The sequence below is a fragment of the Tachyglossus aculeatus genome, chromosome 15 (assembly GCF_015852505.1).
Source record: "Tachyglossus aculeatus isolate mTacAcu1 chromosome 15, mTacAcu1.pri, whole genome shotgun sequence".
In the NCBI taxonomy this organism is placed as follows: Eukaryota; Metazoa; Chordata; class Mammalia; order Monotremata; family Tachyglossidae; genus Tachyglossus; species Tachyglossus aculeatus.
The window spans coordinates 8,315,748-8,342,133 of NC_052080.1; the positions used below are offsets into that span (position 1 = coordinate 8,315,748).

Below are 26,386 nucleotides of genomic sequence, written 5' to 3' on the forward strand. Positions count from 1 at the left end.
GTACAAATCGGCATGAGAAGCGGCACAGCCTAGTGGATAGAGCACAGGCCTGAGAGTCAGAAGGACCTGGGTTCTATTCCCGACTCCACCGCTTGTCTGCTGTGTGTCCTTGGGCAAGTCATTTAACTTCTCTGCGCCTCAGTTCCCTCATCTATAAAATGGGGATTAAGACTGTGTGCCCTATGAAGGCAGGGACAGTGTCCAACCAATTATCTGGTATCTATCCCAGTGCTAGGCATATAGTAAGCACTTAAATACCACAATTATCATTATTATTATTAATCTCTCAAGGGCTTAGTAGAGTGCTCCGTTCTTATTAGAGGCTCAATATATACCACTGATTGATCAGGACTCATCCAGCAACACCTGGTAAGCTGACGGTCCATCGCCCTCCTCGCTGAGGCTGAGATTTTTCCCCATCCCACCACTGTCTCTCCCCAGAGATATCATAACAGAAAGTTACTGCTGCCTTTGCATTCCGTGACCTGGAAGCTCAGCAACGTGGTCGAGCGTACACTTGTGCTGCCCCGCTGCTTCCTTGCTGAGGCCGACACCTCTCTCTTCCAGGGCCACAGGCGTCGATCAAAATTGCTCTCCACAAGAGTTGGCTCGGCTGAGCTGCCAGCTCTCCAAATGGCACTGAAAGGAATCCAGGGGGCATTCAAGCTGTCCCAAGGTGATTTTTCAATTACAGGCTGTTAGGAAAACCTGGTTTGCCAGGTGCTTCTGCCCTCCACAGGTTTGGATTTCAGAGAACTAGACTGCAGGGCACTGACTCAAAGGACTAATTCTAGCCCGGCCAAGGTGGGAAGCTAACAGGGGGTCATCTGTCACTGGGACTGAGTAATGTCAGAGGATGCTATCCACTGGGACCTTCAGTAAACAAAATGAATTTGGTAGGGTTCTCTTCCTTCAACAAGCGCCTGCTGTGGCAAAGTTTGGAGACGGTACATGGGAAAAATCAAACAGCACTTGATTCAATCCCGGCAGATGGAAAGGCCTACATAACAGTGGTCACTGAGGAACCTACCAAGACTCAGCGGGAAATGACAGTGCCCCCGAATGCCTTCAAACTACTCAATCAATCGATGTTTAGTGAGTGCTTACTGTGTGCAGAGCACTCTACAAAACACTTAGGGCAGTACAACACAACAGAGATGGAAGAAACATTGCCTGTCCACAAAGGAGGCTTCTATGGGCTTGGAAACATTCTTTCATTCATTCAATCGTATATTGAGCGCTGACTTGGGAGTTTGGGAGAGTGCAATATAACAATAAGCAGTTATACTCCCTATGAGCTTACAGTCTAGAGTGGGAGTTAAGAGTCTAGAGGTGGGGATGAGCCCGGTTGCGACAGGGACTGTCTGACTTGATTATCATGGATTTATCACAGGGCCTAAAGCAGCGCTGGAAATGTTGCCTTCTAGCAGGGAGTAGATTCTAGGACCATTATAGATCGCTGGGGGCCTTGTCAGATAAGAAAGAAAGTTTGTTTCAAGAAAGGGGATAAGCAGATTTAATTAATGTTCAGGCTGGAAGTCTCTGAATTGACCCTAAAATTCCTTTTACTTTTTGGGGTGACGCTCTCAGATTCTCTTTGTTCCCTAGATGTCTGAATTACCCTACTTTTTGTGCCCTTTCAGTAGATTCCTGGGCTAGGAAATCACTTAGCTACGAGGCACTTGCTCCTGAAATGAGTAAATTTTTTGCAATTTTTTTTCTTTGTTGCAAAAATCATTGTATACTTAAGATGTGATATGTTTGTTTAAGAATCCTTAATCCGAACATGAGAATGGAGGGTAATCTTCACTTAAATTCCTTTGGCTTTAAATGTAAGTTTCCCAAACAGTAGATCATTGTTGAGGATAAGATTATCAAAGTACAGCACCTCCCTCCTGCAGCTTTATTCCTAGAAACAGGAGGCCTCAAGAATTTGGCACTTTCATTGCAAGCATCGTGGCTCAGTGGAAAGAGACCGGACTTTGGAGTCAGGGGTCATGGGTTCAAATCCCAGGTCTGCCAATTGTCAGCTGAGTGACTTTGGGCAAGTCACTTAACTTCTCTGTGCCTCAGTTACCTATAAAATGGGGATTAAGACTGTGAGCCCCCTGTGGGACAACCTGATCACCTTGTCACCTCCCCAGCGCCTAGAACAGTGCTTTGCATATAGTAAGTGCTTAATAAATGCCATCATTATTATTATTAAGCTGAATTGACAGTATCAGAAATTGTGGCTTCCATTAGTCTAGCTGTCTTTTTAAAAGGATGATACTATTGATGATAAAATAATAATAATGGTTAAGTGCTTACTACGTGCCCTGAGGTAGATACAAGGTGATAAAGCCAGACACAGTCCCTGTCTCTCATGGGACACCCAGTCTGAATAGGAGGAAGAACAGGTATTTTGATGCCCATTCTGCAGATGAGAGAACTGAAACACCGAGAAGATGCAGACAGGACTTGCTCAAGGTCATCTAGAGGGCAAGTGGGAGGGCTGGGACTAGAGCTCAGGTCTTGCTCCTTCCACTGTGCCATGTTGCTCCCCTTTGGTTTCAGATCTAAGTGTAGCCCTGCAGATATGATCCTTGCAGCAAGACAGAAAAAGTACAGAGAGCAACATCAAGACCTCAATACTGTGTTTCTTGATCTAACAAAGGCCTTTAACCCCACCAACAGGACAGGGCTCTGGAGAGGGCTAGGGGCATTTGGCTATTCTGAGAAATTCACCACGGTACTACATGATGGAATGGTTAGGAGAATCAGAATTGAGGAAGCCACACCTGACCCTTTCCCCATCACAGCTGGGGTGAAGCGGGGCCGTGTCGTAACTCTGGGCCTTTCCAGCCCATTCAATGCCACAATGTTTGAAGAATTCAGTAAAGGATTTGCAAACTGGAGCCCCAGTACGCTCCAAATTCACTGGGAAACAGCTCAACGGGTTGGCAAAGAAAATCACCAGTCACCTTCCACAATGTGTCTCAATCCTACCATCTAAAGGCTATTAAAAATGATAAAAAGAGACTGTCTTTTTAAGGCATAAGATGCCCTGAAATTGTAAGTATGGGATCACTCTAAGGAAACGGTCCCTTACGGAAAAACAGCTGATTTTCTAGGTAAGCTTCAAAGAACATTCAACATCAAAACCAGGAGAAAATACACTTGGGGGAATGATTCTGCAATGCTAAGGTGAGAGCTCAATCAGTGGTATTCATTAAAGGGCTTACTGTGTACAGAACACTGCACTGAGCTCTTGGGAGATGCAATAAAGTTGGTAGACTTGACTCCTGCCCTCAAGGATCTTACAATCTCACAATATTGTCAAGTCCCTACTGTGGGCCAAACAGTGTCAACAAATCTACAAGAGTTGTAGATTGCGAGCCCCCTACTCCTCCCAGCCCCCCACACCCCAGTTCGGGGACTGTGCCTAAATTCCCCCTGTGTATTCTCTCCCAGTGCTTAGTACAGTTCTCCACATGCAGTAAGAGCTTAATAAATAATATAAATGCTACAATCGTGTTGGACACAGTCCCTGCTCAACAAAGGGCTCACAGTCTAAGTCACAGTCTAGTACAGTGCGAAGCACTTTGTAAGGCTCTGCACACAGTAAGCGCTCAATAAATATGATTGAATGAATGAATAAGGGGGAGAAAGCAGGTATTTAATCCTCATTTTACAGATGAGAAACACGCACAGAGAAGTTAAGTGACTTGCCCAAGGTCACACAATGGGCAATGCTGGGATTAGATGAGAACTCAGGCTCCCTTGGATAGGTCTTTTCCAGTTCTGATTTCCATGGTTCTGCAATCCCCTTGCAATCAGCCCTCAGGCCCCTGCTGAAGATAACGTGCGGCTAAAAATTGCACCTCGTTCACATATCCATATGACAATTTTATGGCACTGTACTCTTCCAAGAACACGGGACAGCTCTCTGCACACAGTAAGCGTTCAATGAATACCACTGATTGACTGATTCACATAGTGATTTTAGAGCACCAGGCTGACGTCTGATGACACTGTACACAGGCAGTTCAGAAACTGTTCGAAGGCAGTGGCTGAATCACTAACTAACCTGGGTGAATCTATACTCGAAACTGAAATGGGAGGTGTGGAGTCCCATTACTAATCCAGAGCCATTCAGTTTCCAGAATTAGCACTTCCACTACATTAAGGAGGAAGTGACTCAACTTAATGGGCCACAGTGAGGACTGTCTTCTTGATTAGCAGTAGTGCTTCCCAAGAATCCTAGAATAAGCCTTGCTAAGCAGTGTGGGATGGATTCACCAAGGCAACTTGAAAAACCAATGAAAGGAGTTGATCTCACCTATATCCTCATCCTCACTACTTCATTATCATCATCGATACTCAGGGTACTGTACTAGGGCCTTGCAAGTGTACAATGAAAGTGGAAAACACCACAGTTCCTGCCCTCAAGGACCTCATGATCTCTTCCTTCCTATTCAGGTTTTTCTTGAGGTGTACTAATCCAAACTCCAGGTTTCTACCAAAGTCCTTTAGCTCTCAATGGTAGAAATATAACCTTCTCTATAAAACAATGCCCACTATCTATGGATGCGTAAACTCTGATCAACTCATAATCTCCATTCACAGGCAGACCTCATAGGTGTTCAATAACGTGTGGGTCTTTGCTGCCTTTTCTTAGAATGCAACTTCTTGAAGGGCAAACCTATGCATAGTTTACCATCTATAAGAGTGCCTTGTGTAGTCTATCACTGGAGCCTGAAGATGCTTGCAAGCTATTATTGGATAGTAAGGAAACAGATTTTCACTCCTTTATTTTCTCTGCTGTCAGCCTTAATCCTGTTTGGCACTCTTTCATCCTGTTAGATCACATCTATGATTTGGATAGGTGATGGAAGATTCAGGAGGTGGACACATTCCCAATTCCCCCTATCCACTCTTGGATGCCCTGGTTCAATTCTGACATGAAAATGTAAAGTTTAAACCCTTGTCACTCCCTGGAACTTGTTTACCTTCTCATCTTCCTCTAACGACCTAGTCAAACACTATTCTGTGTTGGGAAAACTGGAAGTTTGTCCGCTATTTTAGGCAATAGTGAAGTTGGGGATTTTCAGCAACACTGTACTTGTTAGAATTATACTTTGAAAGAATATTATATCTCTCCCCATCCAAGGGGCTAGATCAAGAATGAAGGACCTGTGTTCATTCAAGGGGTATAAACAAACAATGAAATATTACAAAAATACTAATTACCAACTAACTAAATTAACTTTCAAAATGCCCTTTCAATTTTTAACACTAATGAGTCCTAATTTATTCAAAATCGCAATAGCAGCTATGCTGATGCATGGCAATTAGGGTAGCTCTTTGTGACTAACATTTACCTCTTGGGTGAGAAATGAAGTTCAGAATTGAATACACTAGAGATCGGGTGAGAAACGGGAAGGGGAGAAAAGAGGGAGGAAGAAGAAAGAGGAAAGAAACAGAGAAGAGATAAAGGAGCAAAAGTGTTTGGAGAGAGTGAAAGTGGACAGAATGAACAGGTTGAGAGTAAAAGCGAGGAGAGAGAGAGAAGAGTGAATGACGGAGAGTGACAGAGAGAGAGAAAGTGAAATTCTACATGTATGCTTTTCAGGTTGGCAAGGAAAATCATAGTTAACTCATTTTGGAAACAAAATGGAAGAGAACTTGGAAAAGTGAAATTAGTGACTTAGGAAATCTGGTAATCGGTACAAAGAATACCTTTATTCAAAAAAGCTTTATAAACTAGGCTGATTCTTAGTCTCATAAGCTTATGGTGGGAGGAACTAGACCAGAGTAAACCATAAATTCACACATGCTACTACTTGAAAATATCAGGGAGAGTAATGGAAATACATGAAGGTGAACCAAATAGATGGTGCAATTACTTCAAATCAATTTGTTTCTATTTGGATTTCCATTTACTGCAACACGAAGAATACTACCCTGGAACAGACTCAAAACCTGAAGTCCAATTACAGGAAAAGAAAAATCCATTCCTCTGACTGGACTTAACTGCCCACCAAACAAACTCCAAAAAAACACTATAAATTTATCTTGGTATTTTCATAAATTCCACTGGTCCATTATTTTTCCCTTAAAATTTTAGGCCAAGAAATCAAATCTGCCTTTGTTATTGCAGCACACCAAGAACAATTAAATTAGGGCTCACGTTATATGCTAAATAGAATAATATAACATTTAAAATATTTATAGGTCTATATTTTAATTAGGACTCTATTAGGCAGCCTAAAATAATTGCTTGTTCAAAATTCCCAAGCCGATCAAAATGAAGAGCATTCTCCCATTCCGAAGTACTTTTCTTCTTGAATTTTCATTTATATAAAATCAGCGATGCATGAGTTTTCACTAGGCACTTAGCAAAACTAGTAATTTGAGAAAAAAAAATCACTGAATGCCTCGCAGAGCAGCTCTTGGGAACATTTTCATTTCTATAGTGGATTATAACAAATAACATTTTACCGCTGCTTGCTTCTATCGTACGCCACAATAAAGGGGATCTAAATATATAGCCTCAGTGTAGTGAAGAGGGTAGATAAAGAGCAGGGTGATAAAGCTGAGCCAGTAGCATCTAGTAGCTTCTAGAGAAGCAGCGCGGCTTAGGGGAAAGAGCCCGGGCTTGGGAGTAAGAGATCGTGAGTTCTAATCCCGGCTCTTCCACTTGTCAGCCGTGTGACTTTGGGCAAGTCACTTGACTTCTCTGTGCCTCAGTTACCTCATCTGTAAAATGGAGATTAAGACTGTGAGCCTCACGTGGGACAACCTGATCACCTTGTATCTTTCCCAGTGCTTAGTACAGTGCTTGGCACATAGTAAGTGCTTAACAAATACCAACATTATTATTATTATCTAAGCAGTCCAGCCCCAAGCATCTAAATGCTGCATTTGTATTACTGCGAGATAGCATTTTTGGGTAACAAAATCCGTTCCACTTACTTGATGAAGTAATCTCTCCCATCTCTGGTTGTCGTCATCTCCCACCCATAAGGTAGTCCCTGGTTCACGCTCCAGGTTCCTGTGGGAGGTGGCCAGCCTGAAGACTTGGTTCTGTGGCTGAAAAACAACAAAAAAAGTCATGAGAACTTCTATGGTAATTCCCTTAGGAGGAAACATCTGAACAGAACATAATTATATCCGTGTCCTTCTTGATCTCTCAAGACCCAATCTGGGAAAAAAAGGCCTTAGGCTTTGCTTGTTAATGAAACACAATTATCAGCAGATTCAAGAAGGATTTGAATACATTCTTGGATGAATGGTCCACAAGAGATTCCAAGAGGGAAAGTGAAGGCTGGAACAGAGAAAAACACAGCAGGGTGACCTAGTGGAACGAACACAGGCTTGGGAGTCAGAAGACCTGGGTTCTAATTCCTGGCTATGCCACTTGCTTGTTGCATCCCCATGGGCAAGTCACTTAACTTCTCCGTGTCTCAGTTTCTTCATCTGTGAAATGGATACCTTTACCTGTTCTCCCTATCCCCTTAGACTGCGAGCCTGTGGGACAGGGACGGTATCCAATTTGACCATTATGTTCAGCACTTAGTAGAGTGCTTGCCACAGAGGAAGTGCTTAATACCATTACTACTATTATCATTATTATTATTGGAGAGGCTAGATGGTGTATCCCTAACCATGAGGATGCCTGTCAAAGCAGGCAAACACCTCAAAGTTCCTCCAGCACCCCGTTGGGACATGTGGCATTCTAGATTCTGTAATGGTATTGCTTATGTTCTTGCAAGTAAATTTTAAAACAATGACCCATCTGCAGAATAGCCTTTATGTACAAGTTTTCATTTAATCATCCGGTGCCCTCCACTTAAACTCCAGGAACTCTAATAATATATACAGTTACAACTCCTGATTTTTCCCGAGAAGTTTTAAGCTCTCATCAGCTCTGAACCTACTCCCATCCAAAGCCTGCCAGGCATTCTCCCCAGGCTCCACTGTCCCAGATAGTTTTGGAATGTGCCCTCCCTTCTGCCTCTAATCCACTCCCAGGGACGAAACCGGGTGGGCTGAGCGGAGGCAGGAGGCAAGGGAAAACTGTCTTTCTATTCAGACTCTCTCATCTGAGGCCTGTTTACTCTACCACTTCTCCAGAAACCAGCTGCTGCTCAGCTCCACTTCTTCCTGTGCTCTTCTCTACATGTGCTATCCCCAAGTTTCACTGCTGCTCCAGAGCTATTAAAACACACACACACACACACACACACACACACACACTTGCACACTTAAACACACCTCACCCCCATCCAGCAGCCCTGAAAGCTGGCCACAGGGGACAGGGAGGTGACTCCCCACTACTACACGCTTATCTGCTGTTCTGTATTGTCCACACCATTTTTTTGTGGATTTACTAAGCATTGATCACAACAGCACAATCCAGAAACCAGCACCCTAATAGTATCACAGCTAATTACAATTGCCCTGAAGACAAAGGCAAGTCACCAATTATGATGTAAATGCACAAGTGCTATGACGTATTCCAATACGTCCCCACAAGCAGTCCGTGCAGACCGCGGACAACAAAAGGCAATTTTCATCTGTAACTGCCAGCAAAGTTGCAAACAGCTGTAATATAAAGTCACAAAAGAGGAGTCACTCTTCCCTCTCCTCCCAAGCATTTATTATTAGTAGTAATAGTAGTAATATTTGTTACTGTCTTACCACATGCCCAACACTATGCTGAGCACTGGGGATAGGATATAATAAAATCAGATGAGACGAAAGACCTGTCCCACATGGGGCTCCCAGTCTAATGGGAAGAGTGCTTAATCCCCATTACGGATAAGGAAAGTGAAGTGGAGAGGAGCATGTCTACCAACTCTCTTGAACTCTCCCAAACACCTAGAAAGTGCTCCGCACACAGTAAGTGCTCAAAAAATACCATTGATTGATTTATTGTGACTTAACCATGGTCACCCAGCAGGCAAGTGGCAGAAGTAGTCTAACTTCAGTTTTGACCTGTCCAGAATTCTCCCCTCCCCATCATCTAGTCTATTGCCCTAGGCAAACTATGTGCTAATAAGCCCTAGGGTATAGCCTTAAGGGCTTCAGCACTTGCTTCCATTTTTTGGGGTCTGATGAGGGATAAAATACAAGGCCTGGAAGCATTTTGAGAAAGGGCATGGGAGGAGAGATGGGGGTGTTGGAGTAGATAAAATTATCTTTCTTGTAAATGTTGTGATGTAGCGATGCTAATAAGTGAGGCATATGAGTTATAAACCACCAATACCAATCTGAGAAAAGCTTCTGTGACTAGTATTCTACTACCATTTGAATCTATTATGTCCTGAAAAATAAATCTTTACATTTGCAGAAGTGTCATCCATTTGATTCAGATGCATTATTCTATCTACCCATTTATTTAAAAAGTTTTCCCAAAGCAATATTCTGGAAGATGCTACTCAGTGACTGTTTCTGCCACAGAAGACTCAACAATTCATTGTGAATTTCTAAATGGCTTATGGTTGTATAGAGTTCACCTTCCCAAAGGGGTCTACCTCATTAAAAAACAAACAAATCTCTTTTTCGTTTTTTGAAACCTTAATCACTACTGAGGAAAGATCCAGTCCTTCCAAATATAATTTACATGTAAAGTAGAAAATTATAACTGAAAGCAGAAGTCTGAATTTCATTATAAAGTAAATTCAGTGCTATTCAGTATATTTAAGCAGTGAAAAACATTTCAGCACGCTGTCTCCAAATAATAGCCTTTTCCATCAGCAAAAGGAAAAAAAAAGAGTTAATTTCAAAAATGAAGAAATCCAGAAGTCAAAACAAATGCAACCGGTTAGTAAAGGGAATAATTTGTTTTAAAAGACAACAAAATCTGCTAACATTTTTCAACTGGAAAGGTTTAATAGCATTTATGAAATTAAAAGTGTTTGTAAAGAAAAGAGCACCTGTTAGAGGCATCTCTGCCGATATTCTCACTGGCAGATCAAAAACCAAATAAAGATGAAGACACGGAAAATTCCTCTACCATGAATGATCCATCACATATGGGATCTGTACAGATTCCAGAGCTTTCCAGGTAGATAACAAAGTTGCTGGATAACAAAGTTTTTCCTGTAATATAAAGCCTACAAGTGAACGACCAGGGACATGACCAAAAGGACAGGGGGCAAACCGCCCAGTAAGGGAAATGAAGCCACATACCACCTTAACCCAGGAGTAGTGCTAAGCAGAGTGGCTTAGTGGATAGAGCACATGGGTTTAGGAGTCAGAAGGACCTGGGTTCTAATCCCAACTCCACCACATGTCTGCTGTGTGTCCCTGGGCCAGTCACTTAACTTCTCTGTGCCTCAGATTCCTCAGCTGTAAAATGGGGATAAAAGTGTTAGCCCCTTGTGGGACAGAGACTGTGTCTGACCTGGTTAACATATCTATCCCAGCACTTAGAACGCTGCTTAACATACTAAGTGCTTACCAAATATTCATATAATAATAATAATAATAATAATAATAAATGCTCACCTGGCCTGAGTTTTTTGATCAATCGCTGGGACTTACTGAGTACATAGTGTTTGGAGGACATTGAGTTAAGCGATTCCCCTCTGAAAATAAAATGTAACCTGAGTCTAAATACACACTTGCGCCTCAGTGAAGTCAAGACAGAGAGTCAATAGGCAGGTACATATATTTGCAGATCCTGGTTTGAAGCATCTCTTCTCTACCTAAATTGGGCCAGGGCTCCATTACTGTTTGTACACATTTATTACTCTATTTTACTTCCTTCCTCTCCCCCTCGTCCCCCTCTCCATCCCCCGCATCTTACCTCCTTCCCTTCCCCACGGCACCTGTATATATGTATATGTTTGTACATATTTATTACTCTATTTATTTATTTATTTTACTTGTACCTATCTATTCTATTTATTTTGTTAGTATGTTTGATTTTGTTCTCTGTCTCCCCCTTCTAGACTGTGAGCCCACTGTTGGGTAGGGACTGTCTCTATATGTTGCCAGCTTGTACTTCCCAAGCGCTTAGTACAGTGCTCTGCACACAGTAAGTGCTCAATAAATACAATTGATTGATTGATTGATTGACTCCCCTCTAGTATTCAACCCAAGTATTCAATCTATCACTAAATCCTGTTGGTACATCCTTCACAGCATGGCTAAAATCTGCCCTTTCCTCCCCACCCAAAGTGCCACCACTTAAATCCAAGCATTATTCACTCATTCATTCAATCGTATTTATTGAGCACTTACTGTGTGCACAGCACTGTACTAAGCGCTTGGGAAGTACAGGTTGGCATGTCCAAGAGACTGACTTGCCCACGATCACACAGCTGACAAGTGGCAAAGCCAGCATCAGGACATACGACCTTTGACTCCCAATCCCGTGCTCTCCCTAAGAAGCCCAAATCGGACCATTAGAGGGGAAAATTAGAATAGTAAGAAGGGATAGTCTCAGTAGCACACAGTTTTTTCAAATATCCTTCTGAGACACAGTCAAAGGTAGAATACTGGCTGGGAGGCTAACACAGAATGACATCAAAATGATCAATACCTTTTCATGCTACAGTGACTAAGAAAAATAACAAAGCTCTATGTATAAATCAATCAATTGTATTGACTGAGTGCTTACCGTGTGCAGAGCACTGTACTAAGCACTTCGGAGGTATAATGTAATAGAGTTAGTAAACACATTTTCTGCCACCAGGAGTTTATGGTTTTGACAGGGGAGAAATGTATTCATTTAAGTTTACCTCTATCCCTCAAAACATCTTGAAACCTTCGGCCTCAGTCCCTTGTTCTTGCATACACTCCTTAGATCCCTGAATGTAGAACAGGCCATGGAGATCCAAAATCAATGCAGAAACAATCTCTAGGTCAGAAGGGAAGTTTGGGCAAGAGGGAGGCACTGTAAAGTCTGATCTTTTTCTTATCAACTATCTTCTAAATTCCCCTAACTCCCTTTAAATAAGAGTAAGGGGAAATACTATTAGTTATGGTTTCAGTGAAACTAAGAGGCCCAGTTATAGAAATTTCATACCAATTGTTTCTACTAATACAGTGTTCTAAACAGCTTCATATTCATGAAAATGAATGACATTCTGACCTTCTGCAGTCCCCCTCCAGACTGTAAGCTCCTGTGGGCCAGGAACTTTTTTTATCAACTCTGTCCCAAATACTTCGTAAAGCTCTCTGCACTCAGGAAATACCCAGTAAATAAATACTATTCATTGATTGATTACTTAATATGCTATGACATTATTATAATTCTATAAGGTCCCTGTGAATTTTCAGAATCTTAAATCTATGGAGAATTTGCAGATTATTGGCTCAACCCCATGAATAGGTTAACTTTAATATATATACATACCTATGTGTGTGTATATGTAACTGTTTATATTCTGACATTTTTATAGAAGTATATTTTTGTATGCGTGCAATCTAATTTTGCAAGATGGTTTTATTTTTGAAGAATAAGGGCTTAAAAAAAGCACCTAATTTCATTTTGTTGACATTTTGAAACTGTTAAAGCTGAAATCCCATCTGTAAATCTCAGCTCTAGGGCAATTTCTTAACACTTGAGCTATAAACAGAGAGAAGAGGTATTTTGAGGTCAATGTCCAGGCTTCCTCAATAAGATTATTTCTAGAAAGCTGCAGAATATTTAGATTCATGGTAAAAATACAAGATGAAAACTTCCATTAAAAGCAAGGGCTATCTGGCCTGCTTTCCTCTTTGCATTATGTTAAACATATTATTTAATAAGAAATAGAGATGAACAGGATAAGTGAATCTGTGGCATTTCTTTTTTATAGAATTCTAGGAAGAGTTCCACTAGCATCTCACCCAAAGACCTTTATGATACTACTTAATTTCCTCTCATGATTGACAGAGACCAACTTTAATTCATCTTAGCTTGCAAAATTTGGCTCCTAAAAATCCAGTGTTTGTTCCATCACATTAATAAGTAACTGAACCTTGACTACACACAGACACAACCTAAGTGAAACTCTATGACGAATGTCTAATACCAGCGGAGGCCCTTTCATCACTGTGTTAATTCCATCATGCCCTGATCCAGCTACGCAAGGGAAGTGGTGTGGCCTAGTGAATAGAAAACTGGCCTGGGAGTCGGAAAGCCCTGGGTTCTAATTCCGCCTCTGCCATTTGTCTGCTGTGTGACAGCAGTCACTTCACTGTGCTTGAGTTACCTCATCTGTAAAATGAGGATTAAGCCTGTGAGCCCTATGTGGGACAGGGACTGTGTCCAACCCGATTATCTTGTCTCTACCCCAGCGCTTAGAACAGTGCCTGGAACATAGTAAGCCCTTAGCAAATACCCCATTTATTAATTACTAAGGAAGGTGGAATCAGCGGGGCATGGTGCCAATGGTGGAAGTTGTGGTAGGGGCAGTGATCCTAATAGCAACGACGGTCAGAGAAAACCAGAATGTGGGGAAGGAAGGGAAACGAGGCCAAGAAGAGATCCTGCCACAGGGAACCCAGGTCTCCTGGTATCTCTTCAGTCAAGTCATTGAGAAATCCACCTTCTTCCCAACTTCCAAAGACCTAGTTTCTCTCCAATCATCCCCGATTTTTCAGCTGCTACTTATAGGAAACTGGCCATGGATTTTTTTGGTAGGATGCCAACAGGGAAGTTTCTGAAAAACCAATCAACATCCTAAGTGTACTCATTTTAGTAACATGATCATCTTGTAAAGCTTTGGGTTCCCAAATAGCATTCAGGCAATATTGTATTGATGCTGGGAACCTTCCTAGGTGGAATTGAAGCTCTCTTACTTGGATCAGGAAAGTGATTTGCCCACAGTCACCTAGAAGGCAACCTGTGAATGATTTTAGATTTTCAGAATATAGTCTTCAGACCTATTTATGATCAAACTCGACTCTTGGGTGCCGGAGACAAGAGGAGAATCACTTTTTGACTTCTATTTTCTTTATGTTAAATAGTTCCAACGATTTGTTTGCTGCAAACAATCATTAAAATGCAATACTTCTAACCACTCTATTTATGGATGCACCCACCCACCTTCAATCTCAAAACTGCTCTTCATTCCCAATTAAAGACAGAACACAATAATAAAATTTGATCTTTAAACAACTAAAACTATTTAGGGAATTCATTTTGTACATTTAAAACTCAACTGAAAAGTCATACTGATTATTTTCAAGAAGCATAGGACCTGCAATGTTAGGTGGTTTTCTGAGTAAAGGCCACAAAAAATTTAATTCAGGGTTATAAGCCACCTGTGCTGTAATAAAAATCAGCCTCACTTACATAGCCTGTGGTGAAAACCATCAGTCATTTTGCCACTGTTCCAATATCAGGAAAGTGTTCGTACAGTGTTTTGCAAAGCAAAACACATTACTATGATTCCCACTAGATTTTTCTCTACTCAAAACAGAGCTTCAGCAAGTAAGGAAAAATATCATAGACTATAAGAGTGTAATCCTTCAGTGTCAAGGGTATTTTGTGTTATTGACATACCACAAAAGCATCAATACACTCAGTAAGGCCTCTTTGCTTCTGAAGTGGCCCCCTGATATGCTTGGAAGAAATGTTATTCACAGTGCCATTCAGAATACATACCGACTATTTGGAAATACGGGATATGTTCTGTTTAGATGGATAAGTATTCACATAGTAGTAATTATCTGTCATGGGAAATGTGGCTTACACAGTACTTGTGCCAAACTTCTGCCTCCAGAGTGGCCTTAAGAAATGGTTCCATTTTCCCCTTCCCTTGTGCTTTCACAATTTTGTGTCTTCTAGGATGAAAACCTCTACTTTTAGGCTAATGCAGTATGGTAATAGGTTCTTTTATTTTCTGACAGGATTTGAAGTGCCTTTCAATTGGAGTTTGAAAGCTAACAGTTAAAATTAACAACTAATCAGCATCTAAAACAATGTCAAGAACCTAACTGCTTCAGACATATTTTAAGTTCCATTAACCTTACCCTTTTTCGATTGCCTCTCACTCTCTTACCCTAGCCCCTCTTATCATCCTCCCCTCCAGACACACACCATTTACCAAGGCCCTGGTTAGACTGAGGTCATTGTCCATGCCAAGCAAGAAGTCTGTGCTTGGAGCAAACAAGAGACGGGGCCAAAAGAGTTTCTAGGATGGGTTTGAGAATATTGAACTTCATGTAAAGCTTGCTGAAAAATTTCCTAGGAATCAACTTTTAGAGAATCTAGCATGGGTGGGGAAGGAAGTTAAAAAAAACGAACCATCTTTTCAGTTTGCACTGATGAGATTCTGAGCTGAGCTGCAACCAAAAGGATCTATAGTTTAAGATTCATATCTACAAGAAAAGTCTGCCTTTTAAATTAAGATAATGAAAATGAAGTCATAATTTTGGGCCCATTTTTCACTGTATTATGAAAATAATTTAAGTACAATTCTGTCTATGTTCAACACCAGATTAGGAAGAGAATCCATCCAAATAACGAATGTCATTATCTCCTTGAGGCATCTAAGCTGGTGAAATGAGAATCATAAAGCAAATCAGTGTTTGTTAAGTGTTCTCTCACTGATTGCAGTGAAATGGATTCTCAAGTAGCTGTTTCAGGACATGTGGTGAATTACCTGCCCGATCCCATCTTCACCTCACCAGGGATTGAGTGAAGAGGTAGAAACTGGGAGCAGACAGTTTGCTCTCCAAATTCAACAGTTAAAACTCAAGGGCTCTAACTAAGCAACCTGGGAGAATACAAACACTTTAAAATAAATTCCTTCTTCCTCTTTATCTGTCTATTGAAGTGTAGATAATATATTTATGTGAATGTTTCTCTCCCTTCTAGACTGTGAAATCTTTGTGGGAGGGGACTGTGTCTAGGGACTCTGTTATATTGTACTTTGACAATTGCTTAGTACAGTGCCCTGCACACAGTTAGCACTCAATAAATTCAATTTGATTAAAAATAAGATCCTGATTAAAAATAAGATCTTTCCTCTCCGGAGATTCCTTTTTATCAAAATTTCACCTTGTTAGCTTTTTCCCGAAAATGATTTTATCCTAGGAGAACCCCTGGATGACATACAGAATTGTGCAGGCATTTTGATTTTACTGTTATTTTAGCCTTGCTGCTGAGGAAATTCCTATTTTGATAATTGCCATTCCGGGAAATGTAAGAACATCAGGGTTCTTGAGTGATTCCAAAATCAGTCTTGTGAGCACAGCATGGTGGCCTCTGACATCATCTTCTGAAGACTGGAATTAACTCAGGCGGATTCATGTCAAAAATTATTTTCAAAAGCATGCCGGGCTTGTTTCAATCCAGCCAGAGCATTTACACTTATCCCTAAGAAGATGTTACAGCAAAGTCCCTTTCCTCCTCTTCCCTCAGCTTTCTTTTTCTGATTTTCTCCCTGTGACACAATTTTTTTTGAAATGTGGAAAAAGACACCAGTATGCCAATCAGGATGACTGACAGGAAGCACCCTCCCTCTAAGCCATCCCCACCAGCCTTGCATGGAGAAGGCGTGTTGTTTATGGTTCACATAGCCTCCATCATCAGTGAGACCAGAGGGAGACGGTGAACATTTTGACAGAAGCCAGCGAGGAGACCAGCCCTTTAGGTCTCCTTGAAAAGAGGTAGCAATTCCCTGTAGCCGGGGCCCAGAGGATTACTATAAGCTTTACAATGTCGTCGTTGGACTCCTGTGTGACTTGTTTAAACTTGCAGCGACATAGGGGCAGGCCTGGTTCAGATTTTCTCTAGGTCACAGGGCAGAGGAGATATTGAAGGGGTTCGATTCCAGCACTTACCAGTCCTGATCAAGTGGGTCTCCTAAATGATGATGAATTCCCTCTCCCCTTCAACTGAACTTCAGCATCTGTACCAGTTTGGAATGAAATAACCTCAGGGGCCTGAGCAGCATGACTATGGCCACTGAAAATCCAATACTTAGCAAAAGGCTTTTTAGAGGTCTCTGCAGTGTGTAAATCCTAAACAGGGCAGATTCAGCTTGGCTGAAAGAGACACCCAATGTAGTTACATTTTGTTTTCTGCCATTTCCTTAGGACAGGATAGGTCTCTTAAAATTAATTTAGGGAAGCAGCGTGGCTCAGTGGAAAGAGCATGGACTTTGGAGTCAGAAGTCATGGGTTCAAATCCCGGCTCCACCACTTGCACAAGTCACTTAACTTCTCTGTGCCTCAGTGACCTCATCTGTAAAATGGGGATTAAGACAGTGAGCCCCTCGTGGATCAACCTGATCACCTTGTAACCTCCCCAGTGCTTAGAACAGTGCTTTGCACATAGAAAGTGCTTAATTAATTCCATCATTATCATCATAGAAGCAGCGTGGCTCAGTGGAAAGAGCATGGACTTTGGAGTCAGAGGTCACGGGTTCAAGTCCCGGCTCTGCCACTTGTCAGCTGTGTGACTTTGGGTAAGTCACTTAACTTCTCTGGGCCTCAGTTACCTCATCGGTAAAATGGGGATGAAGACTGTGAGCCCCCTGTGGGACAACCTGTTCACCTTGTATACCCCCAGCGCTGAGAACAGTGCCTTGCACATAGTAAGAGCTTAATAAATGCCATTATTATTATTATTATTATTCCAAGGAGGAGTACCTCTGGGCTGGGATGCAAATGAGACACCAGCACCACCTGTTAACTTGGCAAGATTAATTCCCACAGGGAGACTTCTTCAGACTTGAGACCTCCAGAACAGATCCACACCACTGAGGCTAGCCCCCTTTGGCCCGCGGAGTCACCCTGCTGACACCCACAGCTGGCCTCATCAGCACTGCACCTGGAGTCAAGCACACAAGAATTGACCAGCTTCTGGCCCCTTCCACCCTATTGGGTATTATGCTTAGACTGGCAAACGCTAAGAAAGGCCAGGGCTACAGAGATTTGGGCTCTGGACACCATCTGCATTCTGAGTAGCAGCGGAAATGCTCAAGGAGCTAAGCAGAGAGCTCCAACACAGCTAAATCAGCAGCACCAGATAACAGGACTCAGAGTCCTCGGTTGCAACAAACTGGTTTAAGGGCACTGTCTTTGACTTCAAATCATAACTATTTCATAAGCATCTATTCCACACTCTTGCTGACTGCGAGTCAGCAGACCCAGGTTCTAGTTTCAACCCTGCCGTTGTTCTATTATGTGACCTTGGGCAAGTCACTTTATCTCTCTGGGCCTCTCATTTTCCTCATCTGTGAAATGGGCATAAAATAACGAGTCTAGTGTGGAATAGAGATTGGGTCCGTTCTCACAATCTTGTATCTTCTGCACATAATAAATGCAGAATGAATGCCAAAGGTATCATAACACATGTATGCACTCAAACCCACTTGTAGCACTTCTGCATAGATCATTTTACATAACCTATTATCTAAGCACTTACTCCTCTACAGATCTATTTTTCCTTCATCATCTATCTCCCCTGCTATACTGTAACCTCCTTGAGGGTGGCGGTCATATGTTCTTAACTTTTGTTCTCTCCTAAACTCTTAGGAGAAGGAGCTTGGCTTAGCGGATAGAGTAAGGGCATGGGAGTCAGATGGTCATGGGTTCTAATCCAGACTCCACCCCTTGCCTGCTCTGTGACTTTGCACTGGGATAGATACAATATAAGGAGCTTAGATACAGTGCTTGTCCCCATACTGAATTTACGCTAGCCTCCTTAAAATCACCTCTCCTCCAAGAGTCCTTCTGCGATTATATGTTTGGTTTTGTTCTCTGTCTCCCCCTTTGAGACTGTGAGCCCACTGTTGGGTAGGGACTGTCTCTGTATGTTGCCAACTTGTACTTCCCAAGCACTTAGTACAGTGCTCTGCACACAGTAAGCACTCAATAAATACGATTGATGATTAAGCCTCTTTTCCCCTTAACCCTTCCCTCTTCTGCAGTGCCTACGAACTTGGAGCTGTGCACTTCAAGTAAGCATTTTAGCTCCATTTACAGAGAAGCAGCGAGGCTCAGTGGAAAGAGCACGGGCTTTGGAGTCAGAGGTCACGGGTTCAAATTCTGACTCTGCCACTTAGCTGTGTGGCTTTGGGCAAGTCACTTAACTTCTCTGTGCCTCAGTGACCTCATCTGTAATAATAATAATAATGATAATAATGGCATTTATTAAGCGCTTACTATGTACAAAGCACTGTTCTAAGCGCTGGGGAGGTTACAAGGTAATCAGGTTGCCCCACGGGGGGCTCACAGTCTTAATTCCCATTTTACAGATGAGGTAACTGAGGCACAGAGAAGTTAAGTGACTTGCCCAAAGTCACACAGCTGACAATCGGCGGAGCCGGGATTTGAACCCATGACCTCTGACTCCAAAGCCCGGGCTCTTTCCACTGAGCCACGCTGCTTCTTTGTAAAGTGCGGATTAAGACTGTGAGCCCCACGTGGGACAACCTGATCACCCTGTACCCTCCCCAGCGCTTAGAACACTGCTTTGCACATAGTAAGTGCTTAATAAATGCCATCATTATTATTATTTACATATTAGAAAACTGGAACACAGAGAAATTGTGACCTGCCTAAGATCATGCAGAGCCGAGAGACAGAGCTAGGAGTCAAATCTACTGACCCACTATCATCATGCTGATGGGTGGACTCCTCTCCTATGGGTTTCTGAACTCCTGGACCGATAAGGGAAAATACCCTTTCAAAAATGAAGCACTTTTCCTTTGGATCTACTTCAGGTCCAGTAGGGCACATTAAATTGCTGGTAGAAACAGCAGTGGGTTTACCCTAATCCTTAGCCAGGTGGAAATGAATTGTAATCCCAGCTCCACTACTTGTCTGCTGTGTGACCTTGGGCAAGTCACTTCAATTCTCTGTGCCTCAGTTACCTCATCTGTAAACTGGGGATTGAGACTGTGAGCCCCACATGGGACAGGGACTGTGTCCAACCCAATTAGCCTGTATTCACCCCAGTGCTTAGTACAGTGCCTGGCACACAGTAAGTGCTTAACAAGCACCATAATTATTATTATCATCATCATCTTTCATCATCAATAGCATTTACTGTGCACCTGCAGTAAACTGAACACTGTAGTAAGTACTTGGGCAAATACAATGAAAGTAAAAATGAGGAGCTTGCAAGCTAATAGATGCAGTATACAGTTATAATTAAAAGCAAAATCAAGTGGCAGAACAATTCTTCATATTCTGCAGGGTGTTACCCACCCATTTTCTAACCCTTCAGCTCTACAGCGATCAGGAAGGGAGGGTCAAAGGCGGTTCTGTTTATACTCCCTATCATCTCCCCTACCTCCTCCACTACAAGGGCTGCTGCACCTTTCTTCCTTATGACACGTGAGTGAATTTTTAAAAGCTTATTGGAACAAACAAATCTTGTTATGTTTACAGACTGAAGCATAATGACAGCACTTGCCTTTTTCTACTCTACTGAAGTAGCTAATATGTTCATGGGACTATGTGTGAGGATTACATTCTCATCTAGAACTGACCATTTATTTGACACCATCCAGTTTTGAAAATTATTTCTTGCTGCTTATGAAGAACTGCCAACAAAGCCAACAGCATCACCTTATACCAAGCTGGATAAGCAGAATAAAGGGCACAATGATCACACTGCCTAGAATAATTTAAAGGAAAATGTCGAAAACTCCTCCCACTCAACTCTTAATGCTTACGGGAACAGGGACAATGGGCGGGAATACCTCCCAGAGCAAAGAAAAAAAAAAGACAAGGAGGAAGAAGACAGGAAATTAAACAGAAAACTAAATTTAAAAGATCAACATGATTTTCAAAAGACTGAAAGACAGGGTGGCAACCATAGTATATCAAGCTCCATACCAAGTGGACGATTTATAAGGGGAGAATGTAACAAATCAAAGCAGTATTGAAAGGAACCCAGTTCACCCCATGCCTGTTTCTCACCCCGATCTGAACTACTCCAAACTGCCACAACCTCCCCATATGTGAAGTGTTGACAAGACAGCATCTCCTCTAGGGTGATAGGTAGTGGGATATGTAGACTGTGAACCCGTTGTTGGGTAGGGACCGTCTCTATATGTCGCCAACTTGTACCTCCCAAGCGCTTAGTACAGTGCTCTGCACACAGTAAGCCCTCAATAAATACGATGGAATGAATGAATGAATATGTAGCCCCCTATGGCACCCGCCCAAAAACAGACCATAGAACTTCAGTGGTAGGGAAGATCCGAATTGTGTGGTGCCAAGCTCTCTGCCCATCTCTCCTCCTGTTTTCCACAGAAGTTGGTAATCATCATCATCATCAATCGTATTTATTGAGCGCTTACTGTGTGCAGAGCACTGTACTAAGCACTTGGGAAGTACAAGTTGGCAACACATAGAGACAATCCCTACCCAACAGTGGGCTCACAGTCTAAAAGGGGGAGACAGAGCAAAACCAAACATATTAACAAAATAAAATAAATAAAATAGATATGTACAAGTAAAATAAATAAATAGAGTAATAAATATGTACAAACATATATACATACATACAGGTGCTGTGGGGAAGGGAAGGAGGTAAGATGGGGGATGGAGAGGGGGACGAGGGGGAGAGGAAGGAAGGGGCTCAGTCTGGGAAGGCCTCCTGGAGGAGGTGAGCTCTCAGTAGGGCCTTGAAGGGAGGAAGAGAGTTAGCTTGGCAGATGGGCAGAGGGAGGGCATTCCAGGCCCGGGGGATGACATGGGCCGGGGGTCGATAGCGGGACAGGCGAGAATGAGGTACAGTGAGGAGATTAGCGGCAGAGGAGCGGAGGGTGCGGGCTGGGCTGTAGAAGGAGAGAAGGGAGGGGAGGTAGGAGGGGGTGAGGTGATGGAGAGCTTGAAGCCAAGGGTGAGGAGTTTCTGCCTGATGCGTAGGTTGACTGGTAGCCACTGGAGATTTTTGAGGAGGGGAGTAACATGCCCAGAGCGTTTCTGCACAAAGATGATTCGGGCAGCAGTGTGAAGTATAGACTGAAGTGGGGAGTGACAGGAGGATGGGAGATCAGAGCGGAGGCTGATCCAGTCGGGATAGGATGAGAGATTGAACCAGCAACTTGGAAACACATTACAGTAATTCATATGTGTCATTTCAGGATTTGAAATTTTCTTTTGGGGCTCATTATGTTCATGTTCTTCTTCCCCCCTTTTGGAGCTAACTTTTCTGAAACTTACTACCTGGTTTTCCTCAAAACCAACCCTTTCTTCCTATTAGATCTCTAAATACATCCTTCTTCTGTGAATGACCTTTCTCATAATTCACAGAAGGCCTGATTACCCATTACACTCCTAATTCTCTGGCTCACTGTGTTGAGTTCCAAAAAAGAGCTACCCCTCTGACAGTGTGAGTCCTTGCCTTCTGCAATTTGACCATGTTAAGGAAAGACCTGTTGATGACTTCTAAATAGAACTGATTGATGTATCTTAAATAACAATGGGAATCAAATTATGCAATTGTATGTTGCATGCAGCCCAGATCCTGTCCCACCTTCTGTAATCCAGTCCTGAAAGAGATAATTGCCGTTTTGCTGGGCAGGAGTCTTGGCAACACACACCTATCTCCAGGACAACTACAATCAAGGCAGTCATTATGATTTGACCAGTCAGCTGGTGCCGGGCTAAACTCTGCTTCAAGTTATTGGTAATTCACTGAACTACAGGAAGCCCACACAGTAGTTTCACTTAAAAACCAGCAATTTTAGCCTCATCAGTGGCAATTTACAAGCTATTTCACTGCACTGAATCACCTGTCTGCTGAAACGTTTATGACTGGAGGTAAAAAATTATGACAACTGCACAGTGTAAAATTAATATTAATAATAGAAACAGATCTACCTGAATAAGAGGCGGTTGAGCCATTAGTGAAATGACACTTGCTCTCCTGTAACCATTCCTTAAAACTCTCAATCTGAAGATGAAGCCCGGAAAAACAAGCAGAAAACAACACAATTTGGACAACTAAGAACAGACTGCTATAACAGCTCAGTGGGCTAATGAGAAACTGAGTGACCACCAGTACCAGTCTCTACTCTGCCACTGAAGCTATCCACAATGGCAAGTTTCTCAACTAATTATGGCATTTATTAAAGCATTTCTCTATGAGAGAAGCGCTGGCTTAGAAACAAGGTCATTGAGTTGGACTCAATCTCTGCCCCACATGGGTCCCACATTCTATGAACTAGTCAGCAACACCTTGCATTCAGAAAAAAAAGTGATATAAATTTGTTTTGAAAAACCCTTTGAAAATGCCCAAGGAATTTAAGAAATGAAGTTATTAAGTGATAACGTTGAGCCTAATAAAGCCATTCACTTTTTAAATAAAAAAGTATGTCATTTTTGGCTTTCTCTTTCCCAGAATGTAGTCTTGCTTGTTTTATATTTCCCTAAAGAGAGCCTGGATTTATCACAGTTACAAAGGATGAAGCAGGAGAGAAAATTTTGTAGAGGTGTGGGAAAAAAGGAAATTGTCACAAATTCGTATCATGGGAAATAAGGCACTCTGGGAGCAAATTTTATAATGGCATTTATTAAATGCTTTCTATGTGCCAAGCACCATACTAAGCACCGAGATGGATACCAGATAATAAGGCTAGACAAAGATCCTGCCCCACACAAGGCTCACAATCTACGTATGAAAGCTGGTCCAATTGACAAATAGCTGCTTTTTGTACCAAGGATAGGCATAACAATAATTAATGTTATTGAATTCCTTTTCTTTGGGGACTGATAATTACCTACTTTCCTACAGAATTAGGAAGGGCAGAGACCGTTTGCCCCTTAGTGATAAAAAATGCACTATATCTAAAATGGGCACTATCTGTCACTACTGGTTAACTCCAAAAACCATATATGAGGGGTTTCCTTGTAAAGATGCTTTGGGATTCCAATCATTTTTCTGCTGCTGTTATATTTGGTGATAAATGTCTTAGGAGGTTTGGATTCTGAGTACTGAATTATTTGGAGTAGTCAGTATTCATTATGAGGGAGAGCTTGACAGGATATTAAAGAGTTGGGTTTTCTTAATGGAAAATTTAAATTTATGATGGTCCCTATAGATTGCCAGTATTTAATCTGTAAATAAGGTAAAAACTATTGTCTGTGACAATTAATCAGAACCCAACTCCCTTTTGCTGACCCTGCTCCATTCCTAATTGAAACAATGGCAGATTCCGCGAGCTTTTTGCCTGAGTGATATGACTGCAGGGATTCTCTGGGGGATCTGGAGGAAGTGGATAGGCCGATAATGTCCCCTGCGCTTTGGGACTGGGTGGGGTTGCAGCAACAGTTGTCAAGTAGGAATGTGGAGCAAGATCAAAATTCAATTCCCTCTGAAGGTCATTTGTCTGATTTCCAATCCCCCCAGAGAAGTGGGACTGGGGCAAGAGGTGAGTGTTACTGTTACAGCGACTAATGGAGGAAGGTGTGTGCTACATTCACAACTGATTCACGCCAGCCCTCCCAACCAATTCCTTCCTGGGACCACCTCCAAATAGTGGTAATAGAAGCAGTAGCAATAGTACTGGCAGTAGTAGTAGCCACCATAGCATTTATTAAACAGTTACTGTGTGCAGAGCATGGAACTAGGAGATGGGAGAGGCTACCCGGGCGGGAGATCCGCATCTGGGAGGGAGTACAGAGGTCTGAGACAATCAAAGCACTCAGGGGAGGGAACCCCAAATTCCTATTTGTATAAATGGGGTACTGCTGTATCTACCCCAAAACCATTATTGGGAAAATGAGAGGCACTTCAGAATTTGAATGGGCATGCTCGTGAAGTTATCCAATTATTGATTCTCCTCAGACAGTGAGTTTGTCACTTGTGCTGGACAAGGTGTTGGGAAGGCTGCAAAAAGACAGACTGGCAACCCTCCCAGTGACAGATCAATCTCCTCTGGGAATACTTGATAGGGTGGGAGAGGAGAGGAGGTTTGAGTAGTGGCCATCACTACTCCCACATCCAGGACTCCTTATAGCTCTGACTTCCTGATTCCTGGGTCACTCGTCTCAAATGGACCTAATGACCCAAGCCCCAGCAAAAATTAACTCTGTTGTATTATACTCTCCCAAGTGCTTAGTACAGTGCTCTGCACTCGGTAAGCTCTCAGTAAATACCACTGATGTTGATAATGTTGAAGAAAATTAGCTACCTATCCAAATTCCTAAATATGACATCAAAGTTAGATATTTTCAGGTCACTAGGGTGAAAACTGTGGTAAGGTCATTAGAATGACAACTCCGTGTGGGCAGGGAATGTGTCTTGTGCTTTTTTAAAAAAATGGTATTTGTAAAGCATTTACTATGTGCCAGGCACTGTACTAAGCACTGGGGTATATTCAAGAAATTCAGATTGGACAAAGTCCCTGTCCCACATAAGGATCATAGGCTTAAATGCCCACTTTACAGAAGAGGTAACTGAGGTACAGAGAAGCTAAGCGACTTGCCCAGGAAAAGTGGTGGAACCGGGATTAGAGCCCAGCTCTGACTCCTGGGCCAATGCTCTTTCTACTAGGCCATGCTGTAAGTTTCCTGCATCTAAAAATGTGTACGCTTAAACCTTAAAAAAGAATAATTACAGTTGAAGGAGGATGGGGAAAGCCCTAGGGATGAGGGTTTCAAGAATAAGGGCTTCTGAGTTCTCCAGCAGGAACCCAACCAATCACTGGGCAAAATGGCAGGTGGAAATATTAATACTGAGCAAAGCTTCTGGAGCTTCAAATCCTTCAAGACCCACAAGTCTTCTTGCCATCTAGGTAATAAGAAACTTTCCCAAGTACCGTGGGAAATTTAGATAGATCTATATCAAAATTCATTACTGATATTTCTCCTCCAGGAAATACTCTCTCAGGGTGTTAAAACATTAGAATATGTAAGATGAAAAATATGCAAGTATGGATTATTAAAATCTCTTTAAGCCTACTGAAGACTTGAGATTTAAGATCATCCCATGGTGCCCACTAGGAACAGGCAGAGCCTTGAGAGTCAGAGGACCTAGGTGCTAAATCCACCTCGACCACTTGCTTGCCGTGTGACTTTGTGCAACTAATAACTTCTCTGTGTCTCAGTTTCCTCATCTGGTAAATGGGGATTTATTACCTGTCCTTCCTCCTACTTAGACTGCAAGTCCCATGTGGGACAGGGACTGTGGCCAAAATGATTATCTTGAATCTATCCCAGTGCTTAGTACTGTGCTTGGCTTAGAGTAAGGGCTTAACAAATACAATTATCATTATCATCATTGCTGTGATTATGATTATTATCTGTAGACTGCTGAAAGGGGTGCAGTACATAAAAATCCTTTGCAAGTAGTTGGTTCAAGATAAAAATCATCCAATCGCCGACCAGGCAACATTGGTGCTCGGTGACACCCTGAGCAGCCGATCGAAGCAGCATCGTCCATCCTGAAATGGGGAGGACCTTGAAAAGGTGTCCTAAGCATTGTCTGGGC

At 42.3% G+C, this 26,386-nt stretch overlaps 1 protein-coding gene across 3 annotated transcripts in view; it reads right to left on the reverse strand.

The window, feature by feature from the left end:
• Nucleotides 1–26,386, reverse strand: part of FRMPD4 (FERM and PDZ domain containing 4) — a 254,040-nt gene that overhangs the window by 95,767 nt on the left and 131,887 nt on the right. For all 3 annotated transcript variants that reach the window (XM_038757339.1, XM_038757340.1, XM_038757341.1), the window contains exon 2: nucleotides 6,958–7,074. In XM_038757339.1, the coding sequence (XP_038613267.1) occupies nucleotides 6,958–7,074 (117 nt within the window). The remainder of the gene's footprint in view (nucleotides 1–6,957; nucleotides 7,075–26,386) is intronic.